Consider the following 26,081-nt stretch of genomic DNA (forward strand, 5'->3'; position numbering starts at 1 on the left):
TAAGGGGAGACAGCTGTGACATGCCGTCAGTCCCGTGCAAACTGCGTAATAAATGTACGCTGACACAAGTCCTGTTCAGGGCAAACCCAATATACGAAGGAGAGTAACCTCTTGGCTTAACCTCCTGTCTCTTCCAAACCTACCGCTGCTGCTGCTGCTAAGTCGCTTCAGTCGTGACCGACTCTGTGCGACCCCCATAGACGGCAGCCCACCAGGCTCCGCCGTCCCTGGGGTTCTCCAGGCAAGAACACTGGAGTGGGTTGCTATTTCCTTCTCCACTTCCAAACCTATGGGTTAGATAATTAACCGAAATAATAAGCAACAGTTTGCGCATGCTCTTTTGGTGGAGCCGAGCCCCTCCTTCCCCCAGTCGGAAGTCCCAGTTTGTTTACTAAATTACGACAGTCGTAAACCGAGATTTTTCTGCCGGCTTCCTAGCTTTACGACAACAACTATGGCGGCTGCCGGTGGTAGATTTGAAAGTGCGAGTAGCGTCGAAGAGCGTAAAGAACAGATTCGAATTGCCAGGGCCGAGGTGTTGCGCCAGGTACCTCAGTTTTGTGGCTTTGGGAGCCACTTAGAATTGAGAGTGGAGGCTTTCTGGGAGTCAGGCCTCTAGCTCGCCTGCCTCCCCCCACCCTTTCTTGTTTTAGTTCCTCAGTATCTTATCTAGTTGTGTGGGGATAGATGTTTTCCTTTGGGATGTTCGCACACTGTTGGGTGTCCTCTGTCTCTTAGATGCTCTGGAAGGCTCTAGTTGCTCATATTCTTTCCCAGAAAACTTATTTCCTCTGACGTTCCTTATCGTTTAAGTCATCCGTGCTTGACATTTCTATCACCCGATCACCTGTGCTGCGCACTTTCGAGGGACCCCACTACTTTCCCTGTATCTCTTACAGCCTTAGTCCTCCCTCTTGCTATATCTGAAATGAAATTTTCTGTTTTCAGGAACTCGTGTAAGGCACGTTAGACTAGATCGTTTCATTCTTCTTTTAAGTTACTTGTGTCAGTTATCTGGCTTATTGCAAACCCGTACTGAACCAAACAGCGATTGAGACAGAGATCTAAAAAATTTAGCCCCTCGAAAAAAGTTGAGAAACGTGTTTTTCATTACGATTGAAATGAGTAGAGGTAAAACAAGGAACGGAGAGTAAACTGTACTATTGGATTATCTCACAAGATGTAGGAAGTGTGGCAGTGAAGGAGAAAAGTTGTAGTTAGAGAACAATGTAAGGTGAAACAAGTGATGATGATTATTTTATTTGTTGTAAGCTATAACCGTTTAAAACACATTTAAATGCAAATAAGGAACCGATATAGGAGACAGGAAGGAGAAGGTATAATGACTGCAGTCAGATTTTACAGGGCAAGAAAACGGCAATAAGTCTAACAGAGGTGAAAGGTCGGTGGTCCTTGATTTCAGCATATGTAATATTATGACCAACCTAGAGAGCATATTAAAAAGCAGAGACATTACTTTGCCAACAAAGGTCCGTCTTGTCAAGGCTATGGTTTTTCCAGTGGTCATGTATGGATGTGAGAGTTGGACTGTGAAGAAAGCTGAGCGCCGAAAAATTGATGCTTTTGAATTGTGGTGTTGGAGAAGACTCTTGAGAGTCCCTTGGACTGCAAGGAGATCCAACCAGTCCATCCTAAAGGAGATCAGTCCTGGGTGTTCATTGGAAGGACTGATGCTGAAGCTGAAACTCCAATACTTTGGCCACCTCATGCGAAGAGTTGACTCATTGGAAAAGACCTTGATGCTGGGAGGGATTGGGGGCAGGACGAGAAGGGGACGACAGAGGATGAGATGGCTGGATGGCATCACCGACTCGATGGACATGGGTTTGAGTAAACTCCAGGAGTTGGTGATGGACAGGGAGGCCTGGCGTGCTGCGATTCATGGGGTCGCAAAGAGTCAGACACGACTGAGCAACTGAACTGAACTGAATGTATGTGTATAATAAATATCCTTCATCCTTGTCTCTGATATTTGAGGCAGTTTTTGGACAGAGTGGGTTTGTAAGCTATGATAAATTTTATAGTATAGCTATGTACAGAGTTTTGAGAAGGACCAATCCTAGCTTTGCAATTTGGGGAGAGAATGAAAAGGCAGGAACAACTTCTTAGGAAGCTGTTACTTAGTTTGACTGTTTTTGAATGATAAAAAATTATCAATATGATCATTTGTTTTTAGAAAGGTGATTCTTTTTGAAGCACTTTGAGGGTGTGGGTAGATGGTTATGGACATTGCAGATTGAAGGTATGGGGGTCAGTCTCCTAACAGTTACAGAAGTATCAGGCACTATCAGTGGGATAGCGAAGGGAAAAGAGAGTCAAGTCATTTCTGAGGTAGGGAGCTTAGGGGAGAGGAAGAGGTCTACAGTAGGTCCCAAGATTCTGTCCTTGATTCGTGGCTCATTTCACTGTACTGTGCTGTGCTTCCTCACTCGGTCGTGTCTGACTGTTTGCGACCCTATGGTCTGTAGTCCACCAGGCTCCTCTGTCCAGAGGAGCCTGACAAGCTACATGGGGTTGCAAAGAGTCTGTCACGACTGAAGTGTCTTAGTATGCATGCACACACACTTTGGTTTTTTTTTTTTTTTCATTTATTTTTATTAGTTGGAGGCTAATTACTTTACAATATTGTAGTACTTTTTGCCATACATTGACATGAATCAGCCATGGATTTACATGTGTTCCCCATCCCGATCCCTCCTCCCATCTCCCTCCCCATCCCATCCCTCTGGGTCATCCCAGTGCACCAACCCTGAGCACTTGTCTCATGCATCCAACCTGGGCTGGTGATCTGTTTCACCCTTGATAGTATACTTGTTTCAATGCTATTCTCTCAGAACATCCCACCCTAGCCTTCTCCCACAGAGTCTAAAAGTCTGTTCTGTACATCTGTGTCTCTTTTTCTGTTTTGCATATTGGGTTATCATTACCATCCTTTTAAATTCCATATATATGCGTTAGTATACTGTATTGGTCTTTATCTTTCTGGCTTACTTCACTCTGTATAATGGGCTTCAGTTTCATCCATCTCATTAGAACTGATTCAAATGAATTCTTTTTAATGGCTGAGTAATATTCCATTGTGTATATGTACCGTAGCTTCCTTATCCATTCGTCTGCTGAAGGGCATCTAGGTTGCTTCCATGTCCTGGCAATTGTAAACAGTGCTGCGATGAACACCGGGGTGCACGTGTCTCTTTCAGATCTAGTTTCCTTGGTGGCACACACACTTTGATAGAAGCAAATTTGTGGTGAGCTTTACATGAAAGTGGGGCAAGTTTCTGTTTTGCTTTTTTGGTGAGAAGTAGGTGGATCTGTTGTTAATTTTTCTTTTTTCACTGTTTTAGGCCAAAGCCAATTTTGAAAAGGAAGAAAGGCGTAAAGAACTTAAACGACTTCGGGGTGAGGAAACATGGATGCTACCTGATGTGATTAAGAGAGTTGAACAAATCTCACAGGTGAATACTAGCAGGCTTACTTGGTGTAAGCTTTTTTTTTTTTTTTTGGCACTTATTCAAGTTAATACTGGAGGAGCAACTTTATAAACTTTTTTATAAGTTATAGAATGAATATCACATAGTTGACAGTACTGAATATTTGTCTCTCTGGCTAGAGTAGTATATATTAATATTTTGAACATGATATTGGAAAGATTGTGTTAGTTGAGTTGGCTGGTAGAAAGCTCAGATCCAAGTTTCCAGTCCACTTGTGGCAAGTTTATGGATCTAAAATGTTAAGTGTTTTAAGCTTAATGTGATGTTTTTTTTTTTTTTAAGGGGGATGTCTCAATTCTCGCTTTCTCTTCCCACAATTTATGCTGTCTTGTTAGATTTTATGTGGTTAGTAATCTATAAATTCTTTTGGACCCATTGAAGGAGATACATACTGTGTTTTCATATATATGTTTGATTATATCTGTGTGTCAATATATGTACAAATAAATTAAAACTTCCCTTATATTCTTCCAAGAAATTTTAGCTATTTGGTTTATTAGTAGTGCGTATATTATAGAAGCATGTTAAAATTTTTTAGAAGAAGCTATTTATTTAATCATATTCCTTGTCTCCTTTCATGAAAGATTTAAAGTGTTTTAGGACATAGATCTTTTCCTCAAAACACTTACTTTTAAAGTAAGCTAAAACTAAATTCTTGCCTCTGCAAAATGATTATTTATAGGAAGACTGTGTGAAGAAAAAGAAGAAAAAAGGCAAGCATTCAAAAAAAGTAAAGAAAGAGAAGAAAAAAAAAAGCAAGAAACAAAAGTGTGAGAAAAATGAGTCAACTGACAGCTCCTCAGTAAGTATGCACTAAAACCAACCAGAGAAGCTGCTTGAGAATATTGTGTCCAAAGGAACAACATATGGGGGCCTAAAATATATGTGAGAACTTAGGGAATATTGCTAGTTAAGATATACTCCCAAGAAAATGCTTGGGCGTCGTCTACTTGGAAGTGTACAGGAAATGGTAGAAATATGGATCTTAGGTTAGAGATAAGGGCTAGAGGATGGAGATGTGGTTGGAGGATCATTGCTGTTTAAAGCCATTAGAATGGATGAATTGTCTTGGGAAATTGAAAAGAAGGAAGAATACCAACACTGAGAAGCCAGACAGCACGTAACGGATTTTAAGTAGAAGCAGTTGGAAAATTAGGAGAAACAGGAAAGAGTGAAAGGGGAGTAAAAATAGTACCATAAAAGAAGGGAAAGAGTACCAAGACTTTTCAGTTTGTTACCTCAGTTTGTTTTTCATAGACATTAACAGTTAAGTGTTTAAAATGGGTTGTATTTGTATATTTATCTTTGGGACAGAAAGGAAGAGAATGCTGGATCTGTTGTGTGTCTAGCCAGGTTTTGGATGACCGGAGCCACAAAAGAAAGGAAAGCAAGGCAAACCCTCATGGTTATTTTCAGGAACAGAAAAGTACGTGGTGCTTAACGAGATGAGTTGGAGGTATTTAGTGATAATTGGACTCCTAGGTAAGATCTTCAGAGGATTATACTGTCAGTTGAGTCTTCATAAGAGGGCCAGTCTGGCCCTCTTGTAGTTTCAGAAATTAAATTTTCAGCAGTATGCCCTGAGATGATAATTGGCTCACGAAAGCTTGTTTTATATAAGAATGTTGTTGTTGTTTCGTCGCTAAGTCGTGTCCAACTCTTTGCAACTCCATGGACTATAGCACACCAGACTGTGTCCTCCACTGTGTCCTGGAGTTTGCTCACATTCATATCCATTGAGTTGTTGATGCAATCTAACTCTCTCATCCTGTGCTGCCCCTTTCTCCTTTTGCCTTCAGTCTTTCCCAGCATCAAGTTCTTTTCCAGTGAGTTGACTCTTTGAATCAGGTGGCGGAAGTATTGGAGCTTCAGCTTCAGCAACAGTCCTTCCAGTTCAGGGTTAATTTCCTTTAGGATTGGCTGGTTTGATCTCCTTGCAGTCCAAGGGACTGTCAAGAATCTTCTCTAGCACTGCAATTTGAAAGCAGCAGTTCTTTGGTGTTTAGCCTTCTTTATGGTCCAGCTCTCGTATCTGGACGTGACCACTGGGAAAACCACTGCTTTGACTATACGGACCTTTGTCAGCAAAGTGATATCTCTGCTTTTTAATATACTTTTGAGATTTGTCATAGCTTTCCTGCCAAGGAACAAACGTCTTTTAATTTCATGGCTACAGTCACCATCTGCAGTGATTTTGGAGCCCAAGAAAATAAATTCTGTCACTGCTACTAGTTTTTACCCTTCTATTTGCCATGAAGTGATGGGACCGGATGCTACAGTTTTTTTCATGTTGAGTTTCAAGCCAGTTTTTTCACTGTCCTCTTTCACCCTCATCAGGAGACTCTTTAGATCCCCTTTACTTTCTGCCATTGAAGTGGTATCATCTGCATATCTGAGGTTGTTAATATTGCTCCCAAGTAGCCTTGATCCCAGCTTGTGATTCATCCAGTCTGGCATTTCACATGAGGTACTCTGCATTTAAGTTAAATAAACAGGGTGACAATATACAACCTTGTTGGACTCCTTTCCCAATTTTGAACCAGTCCATTGTTCCATGTCTGGTTTTGACTTGCTTCTTGACCCCCATACAGGTTTCGCAGGAGACAGGTAAGATGGTTTGGTATTCCCATCTCTTTAAGAATTTTCCACAGTTTGTTGTGATCCACATATTCAAAGACTTTAGTATAGTCAATGAAGCAGATGTTTTTTTGGAATTCCCTTACTTTTTCTACAATCCAGCAAATGTTGGCAATTTGATCTCTGGTTCCTCTTCCTTTTCTAAATGCAGCTTGTATATCTAGAAGTTCTCAGTTCATATACTACTAAAGCCTGGTTTGAAGGATTTTGAGCATAATTTTGATAGCATGTGAAATGAGTGCAATTATATGGTAATTTGAACATTCTTTGGCATTGCTCTTATTTGGGATTGGAATGAAAACTGACCTTTTTCAGTCCTGTGGCTACTACTGAGTTTTCCAGCGTTGCTGACATGTTGAGTGCAATACCTTTTCAGTATAGTTTTTTATCATTTGAAGTAGCTCAGCTGGAATTCCGTTATCTCCACTATCTTTGTTTGTGGTAATGCCTCCTAAGGCCCACTTGACTTCTTGCTCCAGGATGTTGGGTTCTAGGTGAGTGATCACACCGTCGTGCTTATGTGGGTCATTAAGACCCTTTTTTGTGCAGTTGTTCTGTGTATTGGCACCTCTTCTTAATTTCTTCTGCTTCTGTTAGATCTTGACTGTTCCTGTCCTTTATTATGTCCATTCTTGCATGACATGTCCCTTGCTATCTCCAGTTTTCTTGAAGAGATTTCTAGTCTTTCCCATTTGATTGTTTTCTTCTGTTTCTTTGCATTGTTCATTTAGGAAGGCTTTATGTCTCCTTGCTATTCTCTGGAGCTCTGCATTTGGTTAGGTGTATCTTTCCCTTTGTCCCTTGCCTTTCCCTTCTTTTCTTTCTTAAGCTATTTGTAAAGCTTCCTCAGATACCCACTTTGCTTTTGTGTATTTGTTTTCTTTGGGATGGTTTTAGTCACTGCCTCCTGTACAGTGGTATAAACCTCCATCCATAGTTCTTTAGGCACTCTTTACCAGATCTAATCCTTCAAATCTATTTGTCACATCCACTGTATAATCATAAGGGATTTGATTTAGGTCATACCTGAATGGTCTAATGGTTTTCTCTACCTTCTTCAATTTAAGCCTGAATTTTGCAATGAGGAGCTCAGAGCCACAGTCAGCTCCAGGTCCTGTTTTTGCTGCCTGACTTTTGATGACTTCTCCAACTTCAACTGCTAAGAATATATCAATCTTCTTTAGGTATTGATCATCTGGTGATCTCCATGTGCAGAATTGTGTCTTGGGTTGTTGGAAAAGGGTTTGGTATGACCATCGTGTTCTCTTGAGAAAACTGTTAGCCTTTGCCCTGCTTCATTTTTTACTCCAAGGCCAAACTTGCCTGTTATTCTGGGTGTCTGTTGATTTGATACTTTTGCATTCCAATCCTCTGTGATGAAAAGGACATCTGTTTTTTTTTTTTGGTGTTAGTTTTAGAGGGTGTTGTAGGTCTTCATAGAACTGGTCAGCTTCAGGTTCGTTATCAGTTGTTGGGGCATAGACTTGAATTACTGTGATGTTGAATGGTTTGTCTTGGAAATGAACTTAGATCATTTCTGTCATTTTTGAGATTGTACCCAAGTACTGCATTTCAGATTCTTTTTTTGACTCTGAGGGCTTTTTTGACTCCATTTCTTGTAAGGAATTCTTGCCCACAGTAGTAGATACAATGGTCACCTGAATTTAATTTTCCCATCCCTATCCATTTTAGTTCACTGATTCCTAAGATGTTGATGTTCACTCTTCCTATCCCCTTCTTGATCACATCCAATTTACCTTGATTCATGGACCTAACGTTCCAGGTTCCTATGTGGTATTGTTCTTTACTGCTATGTGAGAACGCAGCATCTTCATTCACAGTGAGAACTACAGCTGGATAGTTTTATCAAGTGTCCAGCATGTTTTGTAATGTTAGGAATATTATATAGAAAATAAAATTGTTTTGACTATAGCTCAGGACAGAGGGAGTTGGAAAATCTTAAAGGGAAAGCAAAATAGGGGTATTATTTCTACAATTGTGGGATTGAGTTGCTGACTTCAATAAGAATCTGATAAAATTGATCTTCTCTTCAATGAGAAATTTATATATAAAGTTTATTTCAGTGGAGTTTATAAAACTCTCAGGAATTTACCCAAGTATCACAGCTGTTAAGAATCCTCATCCCATGGGGATATGTGTGTCAGGGTGACTAATCATTTATGCCATTTGATTAAGGGCACTTGCTTCCCTTTATCAGAGACTCACTGTCCTATTCTTTGTTTTCTTGTTATTGTTGTTTTCTGATATGTAAGTGTTTTTGTTGCTGCATATAGCATATACATTTATGCTGCCTTTAAAGTTGTGTAACATATATCTTAAAGAAAGTAATTTGAATGAATGCTCAGTGCCCACATCACATTGAGGTTGACTGAAGAAGGAAAGAAAAATTTATACTGACATGAAGGGAAAGAAAGAAGAATAGTTTGGGAAATCAGGTTGGTTGGGAGGTCTTGAGAAAATGTTTTTAGGGAGAGAGGCTTGAATATTATGAGGAGAATGCTACATTTGGGTGAGCAAAGTTTCAGAGGATGGGGTAAGCTTAGTAGGAGCACTTTGTCTTCTGAGTTAGCAGGGAAGTAGTAAAGATGTACACAAATACAGATAAGTGAAGAGGAAGTAGCAGATAAATAAGGGCGACAGATTATTGATGGTATTTCTGCTTGATGTTCTCTGTTTCCTTTGTGAAGTAGAAGGTAAGATCATCATGTGAAAAGACAGCTTGAAAGTAGAAGTAGGATATAGGGATTGAGGAAATTGTGTAGATTTGAAACAACTTTGCTTAGGTAGTAATAGAAGCAAATGAATTGCTGGGAGCCCTTCAAGATCCATGTGCGACTAGAACGAATATCTTGACTGTCACAGTCTCTTGATTTTTTTTTTTCTTTTAACTTTTAAAATCATTTTTACTGAGGTATAATTTATATATAATAAAATAATCCTCTATTAAGTGTACTATTTAATTCTTGTATCTGTTTAGCCCTGTCAGTTAAGGTATAGAGCATTTCCATTCCCCATAAAGTTCCTCATGGCTCTTTGCAATCAATTGCTCCTCACCCTCCCTCCTCCTCCTCCTCTCTGGGCAGCCATAGGTCTGCTTTATCCCACTATAGATTTGTTTTCCCTGTGTTGGGATTTCATATAAATATTCACATGGGCTTCCCTGATAGCTCAGGTGGTAAAGAATCCGCCTGCAATGCAGGAGACCCTGGTTCAATTCCTGGGTCGGGAAGATCCCCTAGAGAAGGGATAGGCTACCCACCCCAGTATTGTTGGGCTTCCCTGGTAGCTCAGCTAGTAAAGAATCTGCCTGCAATGTGGGAGACCTGGGTTTGATCCCTGGGTTGGAAAGATCCCCTGAGGAGGGCATGGCAACCCATTCTAGTATCCTTGCCTGCAGAACCCCATGAACAGAGGAGCCTGGTGGGCTACAGTCTGTGGGGTCACAGAGAGTCAGACACGACTGAGCAACTAAGCATAACATAGCAGCAGCATGAATATTCATATATGGTTAATCCTTGAACAACATGAGTTTGGACTGTACAGGTCCATTTATATGTGCATCTGTTTTGAGAAATATGTGCTATAGTACTACATAATCCACAGTTGGTTGGTTGAATCTGCAGATGTGGACCCGTAGATATGGATGGCCCACTGTAAAGTTACATGTTGGTTTTCCACTGCACAGAGGGTAGGCACCTCTAACCCCCATACTATTCAAGGGTCAACTGTAATATGATCTTTTTTATGTTGTGATTCTTTGGCTTGACATTATGTTTTTGCAACTCAAGTGATTGCATCTATCAGTATTACTCTTCTCTTTTTTGCTATATTACAGTATATTCATATACCATGATTTGTTGTCTATTTTATCTGTTCAGAGTCATTTGGGTTGTTTTTTAGTTTGTGGCTAATATAACTAATATGCCAGCAAATCTGGAAAACTTGGCAGTGGCCACGGGACTGGAAAAGGTCAGTTTTCATTCCAATCCCAAAGAAAGGCAATGCCAAAGAATGTTCAAACTACTGCACATTTGCACTCATCTGACTCCGCTAGCAAAGTAATGCTGAAAATTCTCCAAGCTAGGTTTCAGCAGTACATGAACCAAGAACTTCCAAATGTTCAGGCTGGTTTCAGAAAAGGCAGAGGAACCAGAGATCAAATTGCCAACTTACGTTGGATCATAGAAAAAGCAAGAGAGTTCCAGAAAAACAGCTATTTCGGCTTCATTGACTACACTAAAGCCTTTGACTGTGTGGATCACAGCAAACTGGAAAATTCTTTAAAAGATGGGAATACCAGACCACCTTACCAGCCTCCTGAGAAACCTGTATGCAGGTCAAGAAGCACCAGTTAGAACCAGACATGGAACAACAGACTGGTTCCAATCAGGAAAGGAGTACGTCAAGGCTGTATATTATCACCCTGCTTATTTAACTTACATGCAGAGTACATCATGTGAAATGCCAGGCTGGATGAAGCACAAGCTGGAATCAAGATTGCCAGGAAAAATATCAATAACCTCAGATATGCAGATGACACTACCCTTATGGCAGAAAGCAATGAAGAACTAAAGAGCCTCTTGATAAAAGTGAAAGAGGAGAGTGAAAATGTTGGCTTAAAATTCAACATTCAGAAAACTAAGATCATGGCATCCAGTCCCATAACTTCTTGGCAAATAGATAGGGGTATCCTTGCCTGTGAAATCTCATGGACAGAGGAGCCTAGTGAGCGACAAAGGGGTTGCAAAGAGTTGGGCCCAACCTAGTAACTAAACAACACTGAATAAAGCTACTGTGAATATGTACAAGTCTTTCTGTGGACATGTTTTTCTCTTGGAAAAGAACAATTATTTTCCAAAGTGTTTGGACCATTTTACTCCTCCCGGCAGTTTATGGGAGTTCCAGTTATTCTGCATCTTTGTGAGCACTTGGAATTCCCAGTCTTTGTAGTTTTCTGGCCATCTTACTGTGTGTATAGTAATATTTCATGTGATATTTCCTTGGGTATCAATGATGTATAGCATTAATTTAAATCTTTATTGGTCTTTCTGTTTTCTTTTATGAACTCCAATTTACTAATTATTTTCTTTTACCATTAATTTCTCTTCATTACCGCTTTTGGTGTCCTAACTTTTTTGTACATCTCAAAGTTGTGAAGATTTTCTCCTGTGTTTTTTTCAAGAAATTTTGTAGCTTTCATTTTTGTGTTTGTCAGCACTTTATTCTGAGTAATTTTTGTTTATGGTATGTATTAAGTGTCAAACTGTAGTTCTTTTCCATAAGAATTTCCACATGTTCCAGTGTCATTTGTTGAGAAGGCTAACCTTTCTCTGTTAAATTACTTAGGCTCCTTTGTTTTAAATACAATTGAGCATATATATTTGTGGGGTAATTTCTAGACTCTCTTCTGTTCCGTTGACTTGCATGTCTCTCCTTGGCCAGTAAATACACTGTCTTAATTACCGCAATTCTCGGGTAAGTCTTGGAATAAAGTAGTGTAAGTTCTATGATTTTGTTCTTTTTGAAAAATGTTTTGCTACTCTGGGTTATTTGCATTTTTAAAGTAAATTTTAGAATCACTTATCATTTTCAACAAAAGTGGCTACTGATGTTTTGATTGGAATTGTTTTGCATCAATAGATTGGTTTTGAGAGAGTTAATATCTTAAAATAGAGAGGCATGCAACTCATCATGCATATGATATATCTCTCTGTCTTTTAAAGTTTTTTAAAGTTTCTCTCACAGTGTTCTCATATTTTCAGTGTAGAGGTCTTACTATCATCTTTTGCTATATTTTTGTATTTTATTTTCTTGGGGTGCTGTTGGAAATGGAATTAAAAATAAATTTTATTTTTCTTGTATTTGCAGCTAGTATATATCTTTACAATAGATTTTTGTATATTTGCCTGTATCTTGTCACCTTCCTAAGTTCACAAGTACTAGTGTTAACTTTTTTTGGTTGATTTCTTAGTATATGATTATGTTATGTGTGAATAAAGACGCTTTATTTTTCTTTCCAATCTCTATTCCTTTTACCTCATTTGTTAATTTTTTATTTTATTTCGCTAGCTGGGACTTCAGCATAGTGTTCAATAGAAGTAATGAGACTGGACCTCCTTACCTGTTCCTTAAGTGGAAAGTATCTTTCACCTGAAAGCATGATATTAGCCGTGGGCTTTTTATGTATGCCCTTTTAGATTGAGTAAATTTTCCTCTATTTTTATTTTTTTCCCTAAGGGTTGGTGTATTGAATAAGCATTGGATTTTGTCAAATACCTTTTACACATCTATTAATCTAATCATATGATTATTCTCTTTTATTCTGTTGAAAGTGAAAGTGAAGTCACCCTCAGTTGTGTCCGACTCTTTATGACCCCATAAACTATAGCCCACCAAGCTCCTCTGTCCATGGGATTCTCCAGGCAAGAATACTGTAGTGGGTTGCCATTTCCTTGTCCAGGGGATCTTCCCACCCAGGGATCGAACCCTGGTCTCCCACATTGCAGGCAGACGCTTTACCCTCTGAGCCACCAGGGAAGCCACATGAAGAATTACATTGGTTAATTTTTTTAATGTTATAGGAAGCTGAATTCCTGGGATAAACCCTGTTTGGTCATTTTTCTTTATAAAATATTTTATTTATATATATTTACATATGAATTTTACTGAATATGTTTTTTTTTATGATTTGATTTGCCCACAGTTGGTTGAGAAGTTTTGCATCAGTGTTTATGAGGGATATTGGGTTTTAGTGTTAAGGGTAATGCCGGCCTCACATATGAATTAGGAAATATTCCCTCTTCTGTTTGTAGAAAAGTTTGTGTTAAGATTGGTGTGGTTTCTTCCTTAAATGATTGCTAGAGCTTACTAGTCAGACTGTTTGGGCCTAGCATTTTCTTTGTGGGATGCTTAAAGTGCAAATTTAATTCTGTTAATATCTGTATTAAATGTTTTCTTTTTATTCTTGAGTTATGGTAATTTGGATTTTCAAGGAATTTGTTTATGTCATCTAAATTGTTGAATTTATATCCCCTTCTTCATTCCTGATTTTAGCTATTTCTATTTTTTCTTTGTTTCCTTGGTCAGTATAGTTTTAGGTTTATCAATTTTATTAATCATTTTTTTCAAAGAACTGACTTTTAGTTTCATTGATTTTCTATTTGTGTACACTCTGTTGATTTCCATTGTCTTTATTCTTTCTTTCCTATTATATATTTTGTGTTTAATTTCCTTTTCTTCTAACTTCCTGAAGTGGGTACATAGGTCTTTCATTCTAAACCTTTCTTGTTTTCTAATTGAGTATTTATAATCTACAAATTTTTCTCCTAGCACTGTTTTATCTCCATGTAACTGATTTTGATGTTATATTTTCATTGTCATCCTTTTCAAAATATTTTCTAATTAACTTTGTTATTTTTTAAACTTACAGACTGTATATGAATTTATGGATTTAACCAGGAATTTGTGGATTTAACCCTTTTTGTTTCTGGCTTCAAATTTAATTCAGTTGTCATAAAACATACTATGTATAATTTAGTTTTTTAAAAAACTTATGAGCCTGAGTTTATGGCTTAGCCTATGCTCTATCTTGGTGAAAATTTCTTGTGTAATGGAAATGTATGTATATTCAGGTGTTGTTGATAGTTGTGGTGTTCTGTGAATGTCAACTTGGGAGAAAGTTTATTCATAGTGTAAAATCTCTGTGTTATGAATTTGTCTTTTTCTTCTTCGGGTTTTGTCAGTTTTACCTTATGTATTTTGAAGTCTTGTTAGGTACATACACATTTAGGATAGTTATATCTTGTTGATGGGTTGATGATTACAATATCATGAAATGTTCCTCTTTATTTATGGTAATATTCCTTAAGACCTATTTCTGTCTCATGTTAATAAAGCCTTTTTAGTTTTGTTACTATTTTTGCTTTCATGGTGTATCTTTTTAAAAATTTTTTTAGTTTTAATGTATCTTTATTTTATATTAAAAGTGTATTTCTTGTGGACAGTCTATATTTAAGGCTTGGCCTTTTCATTTAGCTTATCAATTTCTTCCTTTTAAATTAGAGAATTTTCTCCATTATCTAATATGATAGTCACATTGAGTTTTAAATTTTTAGTCAAAATTTATTGAAGTTATCAGGTTGAAAGATCATTTCTTTAGTCTCACTAGCCAGATTTTTTTGTATTCATAGATACATATGGCTAGATTAGTGGCTACCATATTGGGTGGTTCAGATATAGAAAGATCCTATTAGATACTACTTAGATTATTTATGTTTAATATAATTATAAATATGTTTGAGTTTCTCTTCTTGCCAGTCTGTTTTCTGTTTGTCTCATTTGTTTTTATTCCTTTTCTCTTCTTTCTCCTAGTTGTTTTTTTTTAGCATTCATATATATATTTTTTTACACAGTCCAGGGAATTCTACAGGTCAGAATACTGGAGTGGGTAGCCGTTCCCTTCTCCAGGGGATCTTCCCAACCCAGGGATTGAACCCATATCTCCTGCCTTGCAGGCAGATTCTTTACCAGCTGAGCCACGAGGGTTTTTTTTTTTTTTTCAGCTTTTTTCCTAGGTTTTTTTTCCAGTCTTTTTTAATTCTAGTTTTGTGGTTTTTCTGCTGATCTTCTGGCAGTTTGTGAGCTCTGGAGATCTCTCTGCTCATGTGTGTGTGCTCAGTTATATCCGACTCTTTGCAATTCCATGGACTGTAGCTCATCAGGCTTCTCTGTCTATGGAATTTTCCAGGTATGAATACTGGAGCAGGTTGCCATTTCCTACCTCAGGGGATCTTCCCGACCTAGGGATTGAACCTGCATCTCTTGCGTCTCTGGCATTGGCAGGTAGATTCTTTACCATTGCGCTGCCAGAAATAGCACAATTGTTCCTTACATGGTACTCATTCTAATAATTGTTTCTTACATGGTAGTTATTCTTCGTGTATCCCTGTGGACTTGCATTCTAAACATGTTCAGTTTGTTATTGAGTTAAGGACTACAGGGGTCTCATATACTTTTCTGGAACTCTTTCTCTGTATAGGTTCCTTTTCATGGATACTCTGTCTCCGTCATCATGAAGTTAAAATTCTGTTTCTTTAGCTCAGTGAGATTGTCATACTGTGCTTGCTTTACCTCTCCTTGTGCCTTTGTCTGGAAAGTGCCGGCAGGCAAAAACCAGTAGAGTGTAATTGTGACACTCACTTGTTTCTCTTTTCTCAGTCCTGCACAACTGAGAGTCAGCATCTAGAAACAGTTGTTTCTTATATTTTCTACTTTTATTTTCATTTCTGTATATTTTTAATCTGATGTGGCATTTATTTTTTCATGACCAATGCAGAAGTCCTCAAGTACTTTGAGACATATACATATTTATATATATATACACACATACATTATATGTAAAACCTATATTTTACATGTATAAATTTTATGTATTTTATGTGCATATATAACATATGTATATAAATATGTATATTTTCCTTGGTGGCACTTTTCTGTCTTGGTTCTGTCTTTAGGTTTTGACTGTTAGGTGGGAAGAGGAGTGTGGTTAATTATGATGCTACACATGAGAAGAGTCCTGGGACCTCTCTTAGGTCAAGAGTCACACTGATAGTTTATAAATTCTTCAAGGTAAGATGGAAGATTGAAATTAAAATCAGCAAGAAAACTTAGGTCATGGTGTGAGGGGAGGGGAACACAAATCATGCTGAAGTGGTGAGGTGAGTGAATAATAGTGAAAATTAGCAACAAAATCAGTACAAATGAAGTGGAGGTAGGAGAGCTATACAGAATGGTCCACATGTCATTGTATAAAGGGGTGAGACTGTCAGCTCTGTCACAGAGGCGTCTTTCCTTCAGTGCCTGATGTTTAATGCTGGGACGCAGGCTGCTGCCTGAAGTCGCTATCCTGAGTTGTTGGAAGAGTCAGTTCAGCTAATTGTAATGCACATTTATTGAATGCTGACTTTTTGCCAGACACTTTCATATATGTGGGGAATATAAGCATATAGAGTTTGAACTTTTGGGGAACTCATTATTTAATTAAGTAGCCACATCCTTCCAGTGTGTAATCTCATGATGCTGTGGCATGTCAGGGTATTAGGGAAGAAGGATTTTATATGCAGGCTTACTGAGGAAATGATGCCTGAGTTGAGATTTAAAGGGTGAGCAAGAAGCAGCCTCGCACATGGAGGTGTGTGTGCACAAGGACTTGTGGGAGCAGAGGTGTGGGAGTAAGAGGGAGCGTGGTGTAAAGTGTGTGTGTGTGTGTGTGTGTGTGTGTGTGTGTGTGTGTGTGAATTTAACTCTAAGGGACTTAGCAGTGTTAGGTTATAAAACAAAAGAGGATTGATAGGATTTTGTAAACCATGAAGTTTGATTTATGCAATAGTAAGTGTATCATCAAATTGCATTCATTTGTATTTATTAGAGAACTTCAGAATAGCCATTGGTTAATATAAAATATATAGAATGTAAAGGTAGTTAACTTTTCTTTTACATAAAGGAAATCAGGTAGACAGTTTAATGGTAGTATGGCCTTCTGGGACCCAGGCTTCTAGTTTTGTCACTCTGTTGTCTTTAAAAAGTGCCTCTTAGAGTACATAACAGTAGAGAGGATTCCCTCTTTTTCTTAACTTCCAGAAAGTCCTACACAGTACTTTATTTCCACCTTATTGGAGACTTGATTAAGCCTTTACTTTCTAGGAAGGGAAGCACATTATATCTTCAAATAAAATTGAATCTATTGGAAAGAAGAGGAGTAAAAATAGTCTTTATGACAGGTCGTCAGATGTGCCCTTTGCATCGCTCTAAATGTATTTAGAGTGGGAGTTGGAGAATGAAAGGGAGCAGGAAAGACAGGGGTTATGGAGACTAATTTGGTTTTTCCAGATGAGAAATAAGCAGGTCTGATCTAGGGCTGTTGCTTTAAGGATGGGGAGGAAAGAGTATATATTAGTTGGAACTATTGGTTGTAGGTAACAGAAACGAAATTTAAATTGGTTTCAGTTCACTTCAGTTGCTCAGTTGTGTCCGACTCTTCGCAACCCCATGGACTGCAGCACACCAGCCTTCCCTGTCCATCACCAACTCCTGGAGTTTGCTCAAACTCAGGTCCATCGAGTCGGTGATGCCATCCAACCATCTCATCCTCTGTCGTCCCCTTCTCCTCCTGCCTTCAATCTTTCCCAGAATCAGGGTCTTTTCCAATGAGTCAGCTCTTCGCATCAGGTGGCTAAAGTATTGGAGCTTCAGTTTCAGCATCAGTCCTTCCAATGAATATTCAGGACTGATTTCCTTCAGGATGGACTGGTTGGATCTCCTTGCAGTCCAAGGGACTCTCAAGAGTCTTCTCCAACACCACAGTTCAAAAGCATCAATTCTTTGGCACTCAGCTTTCTTTATAGTCCAACTCTCACATCCACACATCACTACTGGAAAAACTATAGCTATGACTAGATGGACCTTTTTTGGTAAAGTAATGTCTCTGCTTTTGAATATGCTATCTAGGTTGGTCATAACTTTTCTTCTAAGGAGCAAGCATCTTTTAATTTCATGGCTGTAGTCACCATCTGCAGTGATTTTGGAGCCCAAGAAAATAAAGTCTGTCACTGTTTCCATTTTTTCCCCATCTATTTTCCATGAAGTGATGGGACCAGATGCCATGATCTTAGTTTTTTGAATGTTGAGTTTTAAGCTAACTTTTTCACTCTCCTCTTTCACTTTCATCACAATTAGAGTACAAAAGTCTCATAGGACATATAGCAATGCAGCTGAGTTTTAGGAATACCTGGAACTAGAGTCACGAATGCTTTCATGAGTCTTCTTGCTATCTTCCTTTTCTTCCCCTCTTTGTTCTGTTTTTGTTTTTCTTGATACTGATAAATTTTTGCTGAATTCTGTGCCTCATGTTAGAAATGGTCTCTGCCAGTGTCTTTCCAGTTCTCCTTAGTTATAGAGTAAACCATTTTAGATTTCTGGAGAGTGACTAAGATTGAAATTGGTTGGTTTATGTAATAACCTCTGAAACAGTCTGCTCTGGCCAGGGATGGAGGTGGATCCCATGATAATCATTTGGTGTTCACTGTATGGTATAGTTTGGAAATCTTTTGGAAATACAGTAGTATGTTTAGATGGCGGGGGCAAGATGATCCTGAAACTTCTGACTTGGGTAAGTGGGTGGGTAGTGATGCCAGGATGCTTAATTCAAATACATAGGAAGAGGAACAGGTATTGTAGAAGTAGATGCTGGGTTTACTTTTTGTTCTTATTGAGTTCAACATGGCATTTAAATATTGTAGGCAGTTATTTAAATCATTGAAACTTTGGGTATATAAATTAGAAAGGTGTCAGTATAATTGGTGGTATTTTAAGCCATGAGAATGAATTTAATTCCCCAAGAGGAATATTTAGAGATTAAAAAGTATAGTGGGCAAAGACTGGAAACCCAAATAAGGTTGATATTTTAGGGATGAAAAAAAAATGAAAGAGTGCAACCACACAGAGTTTTTATATGAAAGTATGTAAATTTGAGAATTTTACTTATATGCTAAATATTCTTAGAGCTCTGAAGATGAGTGGGTTGAGGCTGTTCCCTCCCAGACTCCTGGCAAGGAGAAGGCCTGGAAGATTAAAGATGAAAAGTTAGAAAAAGAAGATAATCAGATTATTCAGGTAAGCCACCTGATTTTAAACAAGTGTGAACTTACAAGAGTAGATGAATGTTAAAATGAAAGATGCGTGTAATTTCTTCAGTAGAAAAATTAGACTTTATAAACAATATAACTTTTACAAGTAATTTAGCAATAATGCAATCTGCTGAGCCTTTGAACTTCATTTCTTCTCCTGTTGGAAAGTTAGCGTTTATCCCTGTTCTAGTCTCTCAGGGTTTTCTGCTTCTGATTGTTGATGGGGAACTGGTACTTCTCCCGTTATGTATTTGAAGCTTTGTACGGTATGACCTGTCTACAGTTAGTGGAGTTCAAGTCACAGTTTTTCCTTTCACTGCATGCCAAAATTTTACTTGCAATGCTTTTAGTTGAATAGTTCACTAGTTTTGGGTTATAGTTCATATGCCAAAGAAGAGAGTTATTTTTATATTGTTAGCAACAGTGAAGAAAGAAAGATGGGAAGAACTAATGTCGGAGTACCTGTTTTGTATCAGACATTGAGGTAGATGCCTTAAGTCAGTTTCTTGTTAACTCCTTACAGCATTCCTGAAATGTAGGTGTTTTTACCCATTTTTACAGGGGAGAGAATAAGGCTTACAGAGACTAAGAAACTTGCTAAGTAATTATACAGCCATGTGGCTTTAATCCAGGTTTGAATGCCTCCAGAGTCTCTAAAATTTATTACTAAATGTCTAGTGTTGTTTTAATCAATTTAGATTGAAGTGACTTCTTTTTCTTAGCAGAGGGATGAATGGATGACGGTTGATTTTATGTCTGTTAAAACTGTGTCATCATTGTCACTCAAAGCTGAAAAGGAAGCTGCAAGGAAAACACAGCAAGAGAAGACCCAGGCACTTGAACAGGTAAGAGAATATTTAAAATACTTTACCTTTCTAATTTGCCTTTAAGTGATACACATGTATATAAATGCAGTTTTACTTGTAAGATACTATTTTTTGTGATATTTAGTAAAATCAGTGGGAACAACTATGAAATGTGATATAAGTTCTTTTAAAATAAATTTTTTGTAGGAAATAAGTATAAATGTATGTTGTGTTTATAAATCTAGGGCATATATGGTTGAGTATAGAATTTGATTTACAGCTTTGATTTATAAGGGTTTAGGGCTTGAACCGTGTTATATGTGTGGTCTGAAAATCTTTGAGGTGAGAATTTAAAGTATTCTTGAGTTAGTAGTACCTTGAAGTGATTGGCAAAAGTAACTCCTGGTCCTTTCTAGGGGATGACACTGTAAATTTAGGCCTCACATGTCTCTCAGAAACAAGTTCTATGGCATCAAAGGTCAAAAGCTAAAATCATAAAATGCATGAAAATGTAATGATGGTCCGTGAATGAGATTCACTTGAAACAATAAAGAACAGATGAATGGACAAGGAAGCTGTGGTACATATACACAATGGACTATTACTCAGCTATGAAAAGGACCACATTTGGGTCAGTTCTGATAAGGTGGATGAACCTGGAGCCTATTATACAGAGTGAAATAAGTCAGAAAGAGAAAGACAAATACTGTATACTAATGCATGTATGTGGAACTTAGAAGACAGTACTGATCGTCCTACATGCAGGGCAGCAAAGGAGACACAGATTTTGGACTCAGTGGCAGAAGGAGAGGGTGGACTGATTCGAGAGAATAGCGTTGAAACATGTACATTACCATATGTAAAATAGATGACCAGTGCAAGTTTGATGCATGAAGCAGCACACTCAAAGTCGTGGTCCTCTGGGACAACCCAGAGGGATAGGGTGGGGAGGGAGGCGGAAGGGAGGTTCAGGATGGGGGGAGACACATGTATACCTGTGGTTGATTCATGTTGATGTATGGCAGAAGCCATCACAATATTGTAAAGTAATTATTCTCCAATTAAAATAAATAAATTAATTTTTAAGAAAAGAAATATCTATACCAATAAAAAAATAAACAACATAATCAGACCCATAAAACCTTTATCTTTTGGAATATTTAATAGCTTTATATAGTAACAGTAGGTATAGGAAATATGAATATGGGGTAAAAGATTAATAAGGTGGATTTGAGACAGAGCCAGTGCGAACTTGTAGAAATGAAAAATATGAGAGTTGAAATTAGAAAACTTGTAAATGGTCAAACAACAAACTGAATACAGCTGAAGACAGAATTAGGTAACAAGAACAAGAAAATAGTCTTTAAGAATTTACCTTGAGAGCTACGGTATAGCACATGGAACTCTGTCGGTGTTGTATGGTAGCCTGGCTGAGAGGGGAGTTTGGGCGAGAATGGATACACGTGTATGTGTGGCTGGGTCCCTTCGCCGTTCACCGAAACTGTCACAGCATTGTTTGTAAATCAGCTATACCCTAATACAAAATAAAAAATAAAAAAAAAGAATTTACCTTGAACACCTCATAGAGGCACTAATAAATGAAAACTATGAAGGAGTGATCATGAAGTCCTATGATCAATTTTTTTTTCTTTTGTTTTTTCCCCTCAGTTCAGTTTTAATTTTGAAAATGTTGGTGTGGTAAATTGTATTGGCTTTATAATTAAGGAACTGCCCATGTGGAACTTTGGGGCCAGGCATTTTTAGAACACCTTTATTTCTGTTTTGTCTCTGAGTTAGACCTGAAGACGTTGGGACTCAAGGGGAAAGTTCCATAGGGAGATATCCAACGGATAGTAGAGCAAGAAAGAGGAGCTGACGTCAGGAAGTTGATTTTACCCGTTGCCATTACATGCTTACTTCTGAAATCATGCTCTGCTCTTCGTAGGCATGAACAGTCTGATCTGTTAGGGTATCCCTGGCTTAGGATCTTAGGTTTTGCCTGTATTCAAGCCTGTTCTCTATATCAATAGAATGTTGTAAACTCTTCAGTATTTTTAAGTAGATTGAAATAGTGATTAGTTTTTCTTAGAAATACTATTACAGAAAACCTTTCCTTTCCTAAGAAACTGTAGTACTTTGTCATGCTTATCAACTTTCCCGCTCTGAATTACAGGCTTTCTAATTAATATAATCTTTTCTTACAAATCCTCATGTATAAACTTCTCTGATTCAAGTAAGTTAGCATCTGTTGGTCTGCTCATTTGATAATGTAGATTTTGTCTTTTGCACCTGTATCGTCGTTTCCACTCCTGTCCTGCTCCTCTAGTTTGAATGCCAGTTGTTAGTTGTCTGTCTTCTCCTCTCTGCCTCGTTTATGTCCCTCTACCGGAGCTGAGTTAGTATGTGTAGGGACTGAGGAGAGCCCCTGAAACTAAGAAACATACAAGGTTAAATATTACTGTGGTTCAGGCCCTAGTTTACTCTTGCCTGGGCAGTTACAATAACCTCTTTTTTTTTTCCCCCCAGCAGCCTGCAACTGATGTCAGATTAACTTTTTCAGAGTACAGCTTCTGTCATGGTCTTATTACTCTGTTTAGAAGTCTCCAATGATTCAAGTTAATGAGAATGTGTCTTTGCCGTTTCTAATATTTTCTTTTCCACAGATGAAGCTCCGCTAGTGGTGTTTCATGCTCTACCCTCCTTTCTCATTCTGTCCTTGAAGATATGAAGTACGTTTTCTATTAGAAAATTTGCAAAGAATAAACTGGGCGTGCTTGACTTAGCCCTGCCTTACCTTCTTATGGAACAGACTGCCTGCAAAGATTATGTGGTGAATGAGATGATGTGGGGGTTAGTTCAGCGCATTCTACACCTGGGAAAGTCTGCCTCATTGCAGGGTTCAGTTAACAGATGCATTTGGTGTCCACTGAAAGAAAAATTCCACTTTAGCCTTCATTAACAATAAAGGTGATTTTGGTCTTTTATTTCCTCTTCTTGTGTGTGTGTGTGTGTGTGAGTAAGTGAGTGTATGTTTCTTACCTTGCTCAGAGCCAAGATTGAAAAGAAAGGAGCTATATTTATTGTTCTTTTTTAAAAACCTCAAGATGCTGCCTGCAAATGGAGTCCAAACAGATTGGACTCTTTTCTTTTGTGTGATTTGCACCTCAACCAAAATAGTTAATTACTTTGTGTTTTTCTGCAAATTTCTGTCTCAGAATTTTTGTTCATCTGAATTTTTCTAAGTACATACCCTCTATCTCTGTATGGCTACATCTTGTTTATCCTTCAAGGCTTAACTTGATATATATGGTGAAATTCTTACTATTTCCCTTGATTGAAATAAATCTCTTCTTCCTTTATGTTTCCATAGTACCTTATCTGTTCCTTTACTTTATAGTACTTGTAATTTTCTATAAAGTGCTCTAATTTAATAGTCTTATTTTATTTCCCTTATGAGATTATAAACTTTTTAGAAAACCATATGTGCTGCTTTATTTCTCTTATACATTTGAAAAGGAAGAATATTTATTATTCTTTTACCCATGAATTTATTTTTGCTGCCTTGTAGATACCTGGATTTAGTCCTGATGTTTGATAACCTGTAGTACTTTTTCATTTTTGCTTAGGTAAAAATTCAGATTATTGTTCAGGAGTAAATCATCTAGACTAATTAGTGAGACTAGCCAGTTTTCAAACATCCACAGTTTGAGTATGTTGTGCCTGGTACATCATCTTATTCTCTTTTTTCTTTCTTCAGATGATGGTTAGCATTTTTATTTTTTTTATTTTTTTAATTGGTATTTAAAAGCTTTATTGTGTTTTTAATTTAATTTTATTTTTTATTGAATTGTGGTTTGCATACAATATTAGTTTCAGGTGTACAACACTGTGATCCAGTATTTTTATAGATTATAACATAGTGGCTGTAATTCCTTGTGCTGTACAGTATGTCCTGCAGTTTATTTTATACCTAGTAGTTTGTGCATCTTAATCGCCTGCCTCTGTTGAACCCCTTGACATTACCTTTCCTGACTGGTGTACTGGTTTGTTCTGTGAGTCGGTTTCTGTTATTCATTTGTTTCATTTCACACATAAGTAATAACTGCAGCATTTGTCTTTCTCTGTCTTGGCTTATTTCACTAAGCATAATACCTGTCATCCATGTTTTGGCAAATGGCAGAATTTCCTTCTTTTCTTACGATTGAGTAACATTCCAGTATGTGTGTGTATCACAACTTGTTTATCCATTCATCTGTTGATGGATACTTAGGTTTCTTAAATATTTTGGCTGTAGTGAACAATTCTGATATGAACATTGGAGTACTTATATCTTTTTGAATTAGTCTTTCATTTTCTTTGAATTATATACTCAGGAATGGAATTTCTGGATCATATAGTAATTCTGTTTTTAGTTTTTTGAGGACCATTCATACTGTATTGCGTAGTGGCTGTATAAATTTCCATTCTTACTTATAATGCACTAGGATTCTCTTTTCCCCAAATCACCAGCATGTTATCTGTGGTCTTTTTGATGACAGCCACGTTAACAGGTGTGAAGTGGTGTCTCACTGCGGTTTTGATTTGCAATTCCACGGTGATGAGGGACGTGGAGCGTTCTGTCGTGCGCCTGTGTGCCATCTGTGTTCTCTTTGGAAAAATGTCTGTTCACATCTTCTGACCGTTTTTTAATTGAGTGGTTTACTTTTTGATATTGAGTTGTAAGAATTGTTTGTATATTTTAGATATTAACCTGTTGTCAGAAATATTATTTGCAAATGATATGACCAACATCTTAGAGATGGATTCTGTTGATATATTTTATTTCCATGTCATTCCTTGTATTCACTCGATAGTCTTTCACAATCTAACTCTGCCGTTTTGTAAACTTCCATTCCTCTTGTTTTTCACTCTGACAGACTGTTAACAAGCAGTGCTCAGTTTCTCCATAGTACATATTTGGAAATGAAATTGCTAAGTTATGAAGTATGCACCTGTGAAGTATGCAAGTTCTTTACAGACACTTGCAAAGAGTAGGATCAGTGTAATGTCCCCCAACAATGTTTGTTTCTTTGCCATACTTAGTGTCTGTATTGTCATACTTAATTTTTGTCATGCTAATTAATGTGTGAGAAATTGTATTTTGTGCATTAATATGTGTTCCTCTGATTACGAGGAGAGACCTCTTCATTGTTTTCTTCTGTCATTTAGATTTCTCATAGTATGAGCAGCCTGTTTATGTTTTCTGTTAGTTTTTGTTCTGGGGTTGTCTTTTTCTTACTGGTAGTAGTTCTTTATATATTCAGTCGTGTGTCTTTGTTGTACTTTCGGGTAGTATAGTATGTCGTAATTTGTATTACTTGTTGTCAGTTGTCCACCTCAGTGTGTAATTTTAGTCTCTGTTATCCTGTTGAGTATCCGATGTGTATCTCTTTGAGTGTCTAAGAGCACTGGAAGGAATTTCTTGATTGTAGATACTATGACATTTTATAGTAGACTAAGAAAGGAGGTGACAGAATCTTTTTGTATACACTGTAAGAAGTCAAATCATACTATTTTGCTTATGCCTCCAAGTTAACCTTTAACTAAAATTTTTTGTTTGTTCTTGATTTTCTCTGTTTTTTGGCTTGCAACACGTGAGATCTTAGTTCTCACACAAGGGATTGAACCTGCTTCCTCTGCAGTAGAAACGTGGTATCTTAACCACTGGACTGTAGAGAAGTCCCTAACTTAAATTTTGTTCATTGAAGATTCTGTACTTTTTTGTCAGCTCATGAATATGTTTTAAATGCTTAAAAAATTTTTTTTCACCAAACATTTTTGTTTTCGAAGGTTGGTTCATCTTACTAGAAACTAACGTTTAATTCCTTCCATTTTTTTCTATCCAATAGCCTTTATTATTTCTAGTAATTGCAGTTTTTAGTTCTAAGGAGCATTTTCTGACCCCTAAGTCAAATTGGATATCCCTTGTGTATGTTTCTGTAGTAGCCGTTAATTTCATAGCGCTTATCTCTATTAATATTGCTTTCCTTCTCCTTTCTCAAGGCCATAATTTCTTTGATGGTAAGAACTGTGCCTGGTTTGTTAATTATAGCCTCAGTGCCTAGCATCCCTCATGACTCCGTGGTAGAGTCCACCTGTAATGCAGGAGACATGGGTTTTATCCCTGGGTCAGGAAGATCCCCTGGAGAAGGAGATGGCAACCCACTCTAGTATTCTTTCCTGGAGAATCCCATGGGCAGAGGAGCCTGGCAGGCTATAGTCATGGGGTCGCAAGAGTTGGGCATGACTAGCGACTAAACCACCACCACCAGTGCCTGGCATAGTGCTTGGAACACGGTAGACTCCTGCATTGTTACTAGGTTATTATCTTCTCTTTCCTGATTACTGCCACAGTTTTCTGATTGGTTTCCTGCCTCTAATGT

The 26,081-nt window shown here is 37.6% G+C and overlaps 1 protein-coding gene across 3 annotated transcripts in view; it reads left to right on the top strand.

Moving 5' to 3' along the window:
- The first annotated feature begins 425 nt into the window (after positions 1–425).
- The window catches only part of CWF19L2 (CWF19 like cell cycle control factor 2), a 154,698-nt gene continuing 129,042 nt past the window's right edge, over positions 426–26,081 (top strand). For 2 of the 3 annotated variants that reach the window (XM_043898155.1, XM_043898170.1), the window contains exons 1-5: positions 426–547; positions 3,366–3,476; positions 4,195–4,314; positions 18,729–18,839; positions 19,576–19,698. In XM_043898155.1, the coding sequence (XP_043754090.1) occupies positions 455–547; positions 3,366–3,476; positions 4,195–4,314; positions 18,729–18,839; positions 19,576–19,698 (558 nt within the window). In that variant the 5' untranslated portion in view covers positions 426–454. The remainder of the gene's footprint in view (positions 548–3,365; positions 3,477–4,194; positions 4,315–18,728; positions 18,840–19,575; positions 19,699–26,081) is intronic. The other variant, XM_043898161.1, reaches the window with a different exon arrangement.

Source organism: Cervus elaphus, chromosome 1 (assembly GCF_910594005.1).
Source record: "Cervus elaphus chromosome 1, mCerEla1.1, whole genome shotgun sequence".
In the NCBI taxonomy this organism is placed as follows: domain Eukaryota; kingdom Metazoa; phylum Chordata; class Mammalia; order Artiodactyla; family Cervidae; genus Cervus; species Cervus elaphus.